The sequence below is a fragment of the Uloborus diversus genome, chromosome 6 (genome assembly GCF_026930045.1).
Source record: "Uloborus diversus isolate 005 chromosome 6, Udiv.v.3.1, whole genome shotgun sequence".
Taxonomy (NCBI): Eukaryota; Metazoa; Arthropoda; class Arachnida; order Araneae; family Uloboridae; genus Uloborus; species Uloborus diversus.
This window is the reverse complement of record NC_072736.1, coordinates 107,152,465-107,163,514: the sequence shown is the minus strand read 5'-3', so window position 1 is coordinate 107,163,514 and position 11,050 is coordinate 107,152,465. Positions and strand designations below refer to the sequence as shown.

General features: G+C 31.8%; 1 protein-coding gene across 1 annotated transcript in view; it reads right to left on the bottom strand.

Annotated features, from left to right (window-relative positions):
* Positions 1-2,360: 2,360 nt before the first annotated feature.
* Positions 2,361-11,050, bottom strand: part of LOC129224076 (katanin p80 WD40 repeat-containing subunit B1-like) — a 128,229-nt gene continuing 119,539 nt past the window's right edge. Inside the window, exons 17-19 of the mRNA XM_054858477.1 lie at positions 10,810-10,884; positions 6,727-6,843; positions 2,361-3,695 (exon numbers count right to left, since the gene is read on the bottom strand). Coding sequence (XP_054714452.1) covers positions 3,554-3,695; positions 6,727-6,843; positions 10,810-10,884 — 334 coding nt within the window. The 3' untranslated portion in view covers positions 2,361-3,553. The remainder of the gene's footprint in view (positions 3,696-6,726; positions 6,844-10,809; positions 10,885-11,050) is intronic.

Here is an 11,050-nt window from a genome sequence, read left to right as displayed (position 1 = left end):
AAGAGGCAAATGCTTCAAGGTGGCATTATGCAAATGTGATTTCAGAATCAAAGTTTGGTTTCTTAAGACCACATTTTCAGACTTTTCCTCATTTTCATGAGCCCTATTTATCATATGAGTATGCCAGGAGGCAATTTAATTTAAAAATTATGTTTCGTAACAAAATTAAAATACATCTTTCTAACAATAAAACTAGAAATTTTATCCATTGTAAGAATTAAAAGAAGAGGGGGAGGGGGACCTGTGTGTTGTTGCTTTGAGTTTTTCGTTTGGAACAATACTCTGAGAGAGGACATCTGATATTGTCGTCAGCAACATGCCCATTTTCTGAAGTCCCAATAGAAGAGGCAATTTAATTTAAAAATGTTTTGTATCAATATTAAAATACATCTTTCTAATAATAAAACTAGAAATTTTATCCATTGTAAGAATTAAAAGAACAGGGGAGGGGGACTTGTGTGTTGTTGCTTTGAGTTTTTCGTTTGGAACAATACTCTGAGAGAGGACCAACTGGGACTGAAGTCCCAATAGACGAGATCAGTCATTTTGGAGTTTTACTTCCATATCGAGTAAATACACTTTATGAGAGATGCATGGTATTGGACGGTTGGGAAAACATACAGGATTTCTTGTAGGCTTAAAATTAAAGAAATAACATATATGCTCCTGAAAAAACTATTGCAAACGTGAAGTTCTATTCAAATTGAGGAATACACATTTTTGGAAAGCAGTTAAAAATTTCATTTAAACAACAAAAATACACCGAAAATACTCCCTTATTTACAGTGTTGGATACATTCCTTTATTTACAATGTCACTGGTTGGTGATGCGATCTCTTTCGTAAACCAGAACCAGTTCTGTGTTGTTTGTTTATCTTTGTGCATTGCCATGGGCGGCCATACGCAAAATTGTAAGGAGGGGGGGGCTCAAATATTTTAACCATGGTTTAGCAGGATATTTCCCCCATTTAAGTAGATTTCAGGATAGATTCGAGTCATTAAAATTTGACATTTTTAATAACTTATTCATTAATGGCTGAAGAAATGTTTTTACATTTTTGTAAATAAAAAAGTACTAAAAGCAAGGAAGTTCTAATTTCTAAAGGGGGGGGGGGCTCTAGACCCCCTTGCCCCCTATATGGGCACCTTGGCAGTTGCCCTATATGTATTCACTTTCCTTGTTTGTTTCTTTTAAATTACATTAGAGTCTCGAAAATCCGAGATTATTGGGGCTCATGCCACTGGATTCTGAAAACTCTGATTATCTGGAAAATTCTTCCAGATTAAAATTTTACTCCTTTTGAATGGCATGAGGATCACCTTTTACGTCCTTGCACAAAGAAAAATAGGTTTTGTTTTCATGAAAAATTTATCATTGAACTTTCAACATAAATTTCGCTTTTTAATTACCTCTAAACAAATTTTGTTCAATTTTTTCCACCATGTTTCTACACATGTGCAAATTTGTAGGCAAAGAAACATGCATTTTGAGTGCCCAAATCCATTTTGATGAGTTTTGTCATTACGTCTGTATTTGCTAGCGTATGTCTGTACATACACATAACACAAAAACAGTTAGCTGTAGAAGGTATATACGACTTGAGTGGTAACAAGTTGTGAACTTTCTTTTTTGAATACAATCAGTTATTCCAAAAGGGCATGTTTACACGTTCTTTGTGACATTAATGTAAATTTTACGTACCAAATTATTATCCCCAAGGTATCTTTTAATCCACATTTTGGGAAGAATGTTGACACCAACCTCTCAATGCATTTTTTATTATTTGCTGCATGTAGTTAAACTTGTTTAACAATAGAAAAATATTTTTATTTTCAGATTTCAATGAATTTTTTTTTTTTTTTGATCTAAAAAATGTTACTGAATGTATTAAGTAAGCACCATAAATTAAGCAGAACCTCAAACTTTCAAGACTTGGATTTTGGAGACTCTACTGTATATAATATAGGTTGACTTTACATCCCTCTTTCTCCTCCCCCAAAGCAATTTGAAAGGATGGCGACCAGCTGACAAATCACTCTGGACATCCTAGTTTGTTGAAAATAAGAAAAAAAATTCATAACAAATGACTAAAATATCAAACTTTTGGCAAGGAAACATATAATTTGCACTCTGAAAGATTGGCCCCTGATAGCATTAATGTAGGAGGGGGGGGGGGGGGAGGTCAAAAAAAAAATCTGGGTTTTCTTTCATCATGATTGGTAAGCTCTTAGCAAAAGAATCTCCTTGCAAGGGGGGGGGGGGGACATACACGAGTTCAAAAGAAAAAAAAATCTAAGAAAATTAAAATAAATGAATTTAATTTATTTGCATTGAACATGTAAAAGAAGCAGTCGAAAACTTTACAATGAAATGAGTAAAAATATGACGACATGTATATATGTACAAATAAAGGCATTTAAAAAGAGTTTAAAAACTCTGCAAATAGCTGTTTCGGGGTTATAAAATGAAACCCCTTCTTCAGTGCATAGAAAGAGCGATGGAACAACCAGGTCCAACAATGGACAAGTGGACATGTTCACTTGTCTGTTGTCTCACTTGGTTGTTCCATCACTCTTTTAAGCACATTTTTAAACTTTTTAAATGCTTTTACAGTGAAATCTCCGTAAGTTGACCACTTGAGGTGCACTATTTAAGTGGTCAACTTAAACAGGTGGTCAACTTATAGAGGTTGAATTATGTCACATAGCTCTAATTCTGTGCCTGAAAATAGCGGTCAACTTACAAGGGCGGTCAACTTTACAGGTTTTACTGTACTTGTACATATATACACGTTGTCATATTTTTACTCAATATTTTTAACATTTATAACATTAACACTTGAAACAAGAAAGCATTTTAGAACTCAGAACTAGGTTTTCATAGAACAGAAATTTGTGTAACTTAAATTTTTACATTTTGTTTAGCAGTGCTTTTTAGTAGTTATGTTTCAGCCTTTTTTTTTGGCCTATCCAAAATAACACATTAACTTTCTCTTAAACTATAAACTGCAACTTTAGCAATGACACTCAGTAAACTCAATACATGTTTTTTTTTGTATGAAAATTCTTTCATGGGTTATTTGATTTCGTTTTTTTAAACGTAAAAATTCCACTGAACAAAATACACAAAAGAAAATAACATTGCAATTAGCTACAATGGGAAAAAAAGAGATGAGGCAGTTCAAAATCTTAGAAATTCATTGATTGTATTTTTAAAATGCTGCTTGCTGTCATACATATTAGTAAAAAAACTGCAAAACTATTTATTATTATTTTTTTAATTTTGAACATTGAAAAGTATAAGTATTCATTAACAAGAATCATTAAAGTTGTATTTACATATGCACCACTCTAGTCGACAGCTTCGCCTTTTCCAGAAAGGAGAACCCTATGAAGAAAATAAAAATGGCACATGGAATGTTTAATATAAGGCATATGTTCAGTCTTCACAAATGATGAAAGGCCACATCAGTATCACACGGTATGAATTCTTTTTTTTTTTTTTTTTTTTTTTGTCAATCTTATAATAAATTATCTTCTATAAACATGAACATCACATTCTGTTGAACTCTGAACACATCATGCTAAGAAGTTCTCGAAAAGATTGGCCTAGTTTGCCTTGCATTGTTTGTCGTTTTAAAATGAAAGACTGTATAGCTAGAAGTTGTTCATAGCAATCCTTGCATTTAGTAACTCTGAAATGAAAAGGTTAAAGTAAAAATCAAGTTGAATCAATTCAAAATAATTTTGTTAAACTTGACTAGTTTTACACAAAACGCAATATTATATGGAAAAAAAGGAACACAATAATTTTAGTTTTAGGGAAAATATTTAAATTTTGTTATTTTTTTCATTTAATGATTGATGATTTTTAAAAAAAAAATTTCTGACTTTTAGGCGGTATTTTGCATTTAGATAATGAAGCTTTTAATATTTGTTGCGATAAACAAAAGCAGTTTTTAACACAGCAAATTTTGAGGGCAATTTGATATCATCGCTAATTCAAAAGCCATAGCTGATGATTCAATTCGGGGTTTGCTTTAACAAGTTAAACGTAAATTTGAAAAAGAAAACGTAGTTTCTGTAAACAAATACAAATTGAATAATTTTTTCTTAAAAGGAGAAATCATGGAATAAAACATTTATTTTCTTTATTTTTTTTAAAAAGTCATTTTAAAAGTGATGTGTTGACTTATAGCATTAGTAGTATAGTTCGAGTTCAATAATGAAAACTCGTAAGATCAGCCCCCCTCTATACGGCCACATTTTCACCGAACGATGGGATGGCCACTCGGATAGGTTTAACTGTCCAGTAAACTTCCGATTATCCACAGAATTGGGTGGCACAAGTGTCATGGATAGTAAAAATCATGGATAAATTACAAAAACTCTAAATGAGGGATAACAAAGGTAAAAATTATTCTTTCTCAAAAACATGGCTGATTTGAAACATAGAACTTTGTACAGGGAAAGTATGTGCAGTACAGTAAACATGTTTTGCATTTTTAACAACAGAACTTAATATCAATGCCAAACAAGGGCATGTACGATGAAGTAAAAAAAAAAAAAAAAAAATAAATAAACAAATGAAACAAAAACTGTAAGTACAGAGCAGTCTCAAAAATCCGAGGTAATTAGGGCTCACCTCATACTGGATTACTGAAAACTCAGATTATCCACAAAATTCTTCCAGACTTAAAATTTACACTAATCTGAAGTCATAAGGAGGAGCACCTTTTATTTCCTTGTATAAAGAAAATGAACTATTGTCTTCCCGAAAAATTTATCACACAAATTTCAGCATAGAGTTCCTTTTAATTGGGTCTAAACGAAATTTGACTTAATTTTTTCTCAATACATGTATGTATTCATGTGTGCAAGGCAATCAAAATAGGAATTTCGACTGCACCTGAATCCATTTCGACGAGTTTTGTCATGACGTCTGTATCTAAATGCATCCATGTATGTATCTTGTATTACACAAAAACCGTTAGTTTTAGGAAGATTTCGATTTCACGTGCACCTCTTCTTTTCATTACAATTGGATACTTCAATTAGGATTTTAACACGTTCTATGTGGCAAATTTAATACCCGTTTCATGTACCACGTTATTATCTCCAGGGCATCTCTTGATTTACGTCTTGTAGTCTATGACTATTTCGTGTCACTTAAGAAGTGTTGTTGAAACCAACTTGTCAATGTACATTAATTTACTGTTTGAATTAGTAAGTTTCACAACACAAAATATTTCCATTTTCAGATTTTAATGAAAATTAAATTTTCAACTACTAAAAAATATTATTTAAAATGTAAATGAAGCACCTTGGATTAAGCGGAACCTCAAACTTTCAAGACTCTATTGTAAAAAAAAAAAAAAAAAACAGCCATTGGAGTTTGCTTCTTGCTGCAAAAATACACATTCCTGATGGTTAAATGATACGTGAATAATTAGGAGTTTACTGTAATTGTAAATTACCCACCAGTTTGCTAGGGGAATTAAAACCATCTATCCCCATTAAGTATTACTGCCGATTATCGCTCTTCTTTGAATGAGTTCTTTAGGTGTTGCTAAAGCAGGTTCGCATTTTGAAAATGACCATTCATTTCTTCAACTTATGATTGTTATGAAAAATGGTGAAAACGAATAAATTCGTAAATTTTTGGCATCTTTTATCAACAGAGTTCAATGGGGTCGGTTCCAATATTTTAAAAGTATTTTTTTCTGAAAGAACATGTTTAAAAACATAGGCTCTAACCATTTTTTAAATAATTTGTTTAAGTTTAATAATTTTTTTAAAAATTAATTAAATCAGTGCGCTTTCATTGTTTACATTCCTTGCCGATGACATCACAAATGATCAAATGCCATTCTGTGTTGCCATTCACAGAGCAAAATATTTAATTTGCATCTTTACTCATGTGTATTGGCAACAATATGGTTGATAGCAAGCTTAGAGCGCAATTTTAAATCGCTGCTTGATTATCATAACGTGGAAACACGGTACAAAGATGCGCCAAAAAGCATCATTTGTGACATCATCAAGACCACGCCTTGTTTGAAAAATCGAACATTTTAAAAAATTAAACTATAACTGTTGGGAAAATAGAAGAATTTTCTAGGTCCATGTTTTTTTTTTTTTCCTTATTCTATCAATTTCAGTGACTAAAAGTACTACTTTTGACTGAAGGAAACAACCCCATTGTATGTATGTGAATCTAAAAGTATTTCATACCTAAAAAAAAAAAGAAGGGGGTCGAAAACTTTTGCAAAACATAATTCTACCAATTTTTCATTAGCGATAGTTAATACACTCTAAATTGGTGTAATTTGCAGTGTAATTTGATTACTTCCAACACATGGTACAGACAATTTTACAAACTAACGCAATACACACTGAGCTAGGGTTAAAAAAATACTCACAAAAATGTTTGCTCAATTTGCAAACAAATGGAACTCAAATATACTTATTTGACAAAAACTTTCATGACAGTAAAAGATAGGCAAAGCCTTAATAAATAAAACGACATAACATAAAAGAGCTTTAATTGTTTGGTTTGCCGACATTAAAGGCCAGAAAAAAACTATTCTGCACTAAATATTTATTAACAAGTAGCTATACGGACACAATCGTGCCAAAACATGAGGGCAAGGGCTAAGTTTTCAAATAAAGAAGATAAATAAATAAATATAACATAAAATGACTCATTAATAGTATTTTTTATACCTTTCTTCTCCACAAAGGTCAACTCCAATGCGAGGAGGAGCATCAATATTGGTTTTTATTAGCCCACCAAACTTCTGCAGTATTAGTTTTACAGAACAACAGCCAGCTGACATGTACCTGCAAGTAAAATGAAAAGGGCATCAATGCATATGAAATAACTTTCTAACTTTAAAAAATTAATTAGCAAAATTTCGGAGAAAGAAAAGCAATAAATAAATCCTTAAGATTTTTTTTTTCATCAATTCAACAGTTTGTTACAATCTGCCAACATTTTATTGAAATATTAACATAAAAAAAGTAAAAATTTTTATTTGAGTTTTGATGTCTTGAATTCAAATTATGTTTTCTGTAATCATGAATTGAGATAGGATCCTACTCATTAGATTTCTTTGTTTCTACAAATGCAGTGAGTTGGAATGGCCAAGAAATTTGCACCCACCATATTATGACTGGTGAGAATAGGCAGTGTAAGGCATATCCATAAAAAAGAAATGGTGATTAGGATGCAATGATAAAGATTTTATGACCGACACCCATCAATACACTTATCATGAACAGGGCCGTCCAAAGAGCAGACGATGCCCGGGGCAAAATTTTCCAGGCGCTCCCCTCCCCCCCCATAAACACAGAAGAATTAAGTTAGTTATAACATCACTGCATCATACGAGTGAACGCACGTCATACTTGAATATTTTAAACATTAACTAGCTGTGTCGCCTGGCTTTGCATGAACCTCGAAAATAAAAGTTATGTCAAGTGACGCGTGTTCAACAATTAGGCTTAAACAAAAAAAAAGAAAAATCAGTAAAATTTTGAGACAGATTGCGGAAAAATAAACAAAAAGAAAACAGTTTAAACCCCTCGATTACAAAAAAAGCCTCAACCCAGAAATTTATTTGTTCATATTCGAGAAAGAAAATGGCAATAGATCATTCTTCTCAATGATTTTCTTTATGTTACAGTAAAATTTTGCGACAGATTGCGGAAAAATAACCAAAAAGAAAACAGTTTAAACCCATCGATTGCAGGAAAAGCCTCAACCCAGAAATTTATTTGTTCATATTCGAGAAAGAAAATGGCAACAGATCTTTCTTCTCAATGATTTTCTTTATGTTACGAATTTTAACAAAAGCATTGTCACGGAAAGTTGAGTTGAAGCACTGAATAATAACTTAAATGGAGGAAAACCTTCAAAAAATAGGGATTTTATGTTGTTATCTAAGCTTCATAATTAAGTTTTTAATTGATATCTTTGCTAATTATTATCAGAGGATTATGTTAAATAGCTAAACATGAAAATGGGAAAATTACGAATTAATCGATACCTGGTTCGATGGTCAGTTTACTGGCGTTTGGGAGAAGTAACTGGGACATACATACATAGGTGCAACTGCTCAGCTTTTAATTATATAAGATGAACAAAACAATCAGAGAGCTATGGGTAATACAAATTAATACCCAAGTAATGAATCTGTTTCTAATATTTATTATACATTAATGTCCGAAAAACTAAACGAAAAACGGAACTGTTAAAAATCCAAATATTTATCTTGTAAAATGTTACACCACAAGATAAAACAATTAAAACTCAAATAGTTACCCACATTGATCAAACTAAGAACACAAATTGATTTTGTTGATTATAATTAGAAAATGTATTTATAGAAGTTTATTGCATCAAAATTAAATTTCTGGACTCATCCAATAATTCTTTTCAAGTGTTTTTTGATTTTACCTGTACCAACTTAATACCAGCTTTCATACATGTTAAAAACAAAGATGTCATTTTTTTGCATCAAAATTTTGTAAGTTTTAGGAAAAAACCCCTAAATACTCAATAACATCAAAACCACTTAAAAAATGCCTTTTTGGAGCTTTAATTTTGAAAAATTATTGGCTCTAACATTTCAAAATGTGGCCTTACAATTGCATTGTTAAGACTCGAGTTGCAGGAAATATTCGGGCAATTTAAAATGACTCTTAGAAAAAATTTAAATGGAATAGCCCCTAAATATAAAACATTGCTTAATTTTTTTGTACTATTGTTTTGAAAAATTTCCCGGGAAGCGCTTCAGATCTTCCTTTCTTAAAATTGTCAAAGTTTGTCTAAAATTACATATTTAAAACTTCAATTTCGAAAACTTGCAGGGGGGCGGAGGAATTTATTTCAATCTATTTTTTAAAAATATTGACAGTTCCTGAGCTCTATCACTTACCCTAACGTCAAAAACATGACCAGGCACGACGAGAGGCCATGTCAGCCTAATCTGAAACTAGGGCCCCGGTGACACAAACGCAAAAAATGGAAAGATAAAAAGAAAGAAAAAAAAAGGGGGAGGGGACTCTGTATAAGAGAAAACGTGGAAATTAAGTAAAATTTACTCTTTTGAAATTTGCTGTTAAGGCACTTAAAATGGAGTTAATTGCTTTCTAGTAAGCAGTTTTAAGTTTTTCTTTTTTTCCCCCAACTTTTTTTCTTCTTTTTCCCCTTTTCTTTTCTCCTCCCTTTTTTTCTTCTTTTCCTCCTTTTCTTCAGTTTTTTCTTCTTTTTTTCAGGGGACGGGAGGGGCCCACCTTGGCTCTCTGCGCCTATCCATGGCCTATAATTGCAGTTTTAGATTTCAATTTCAAGAAATGTTCACTGAGGATACCTATACTTTTTTTCCAAGTAACATCTGCAAAGAAAGTCTAAAACTGCGTTTTTGAAACTCAAAGTTTTAAAATTTTGAGGGTACCCCCCCCCCCACATCAGTTTTTTTTTTTTTTTTTCAATGAACCACTCAAACTTTTTTTCTGGTTTCTTGTGCAGAATTCCAAGAAATTTGTGGGAACTAGAGAGAAAAGAAGTGCCTTTTGTTTGATTCTAAACAGTTATATTCTCAGAATTTGTATCTGCTTCAATGATACAAATATTTTGGAGACTGGAAGAGAGGAATATTTTTGTGCATTAGGAAAAATAGAGAATCATTAAAATGATTCTCTATTGTGTGTGTCTATGACAGTGCATCTATGATACACGAAATGTGGGGCCCCTTGTAGTGCTCCCTCATTTTGTGGTGCCAGGAGCAAATGCCTTGCTCGAACCCTCTTTGGACCGCCCTGATCATGAAGATTATTGACAGTATGTAATGTTATACAGGGTGTCCGAAAAGTTCTTGACACATTTAAAAAATTCATAGAAAATCAACAAATTGTCCTATGAGTTTGCAGTTTGCACCATAATATTTTACAGATTCAAGAGTTTTTATGACATTGAAAAAAAAAATGTAAATGGGTAAAAAGAAGAAGAAAAAAGGCATTTTGCAGCCAGGGTGTCAGTACATGCTACATTTAAAAGTAACTTTTAAATCGTTTTTTGACATGGGAAAACGCAAAAAGGAATAAAATTGCTAAACAAAGAATTACAAGCGTAGCATATACTGACACCCTGGATGCGAAATGCCTTTTTTCCTCTTCTTTTTTTCCCCTTTTCATTTTTTTTCGATGTCATAAAAACTCTTGAACTTGTGAAGTATTATGGTGCAAACCGCAAATTCATACGACAATTTGTTGGTTCTCTATGAATTTTTTAAATGTGTCAAGGACTTTTCAGACACCCTGTATATTTTTATTTCTTATCAGTCTTAACTGATGGGAATTAGTAATCTCGAAATTTTGTACTTATATGGAGTTTTGGTGCTTAAGTTCACCTATATTAGTGTTTTTTCTTTCCCAAAAAAATAATTTTACACAAAAAAAAGCCTTTTTTTATGCAAAGTCTGCTTGAGTCAAGCCCTGAAAAAAATATGAACAAAATCAAACTGCAGACAATTGAACTATGCCAATGAAAATTTCGCTTTAAATAAATATTAAAAACAACAGCCATCATGGTAATCTGAAAAATCAGAGCAACGTCAACTTTGGTCAAGTGAGGACAATAAACAATTTGATTGCTCAAAAAAAGAAAGAAAAAAGAAAAAAAAGAATGAAAAGAAAGAAAGTTAAAAATATTGGTACAATACGAACACATTGTTTAGGAAACAATATACAGTTCTATGAGAATTATAAAAGGTACCATTTGCTAAAGTAGTTAAAGGTACATACGTTTCATATTTGCTTTGAACTAGATCTTGAAGAGAAGGTAGTAATGCTTGGCACAAATCCAACGTCCATAAATCCCTAGGCAAATAAAGACATTATTAAATAATTTTAGCAGTGAGGATAAAATTCCATGCTAAATACTAAAAGTATTTGTTTAAAGGAATAAATACTTTTAACTTCTAAAATGCATTTTAACCGTTTTAATTTCTGAAATTTTTTAAAAATATTGACTTTAAGCACTTCT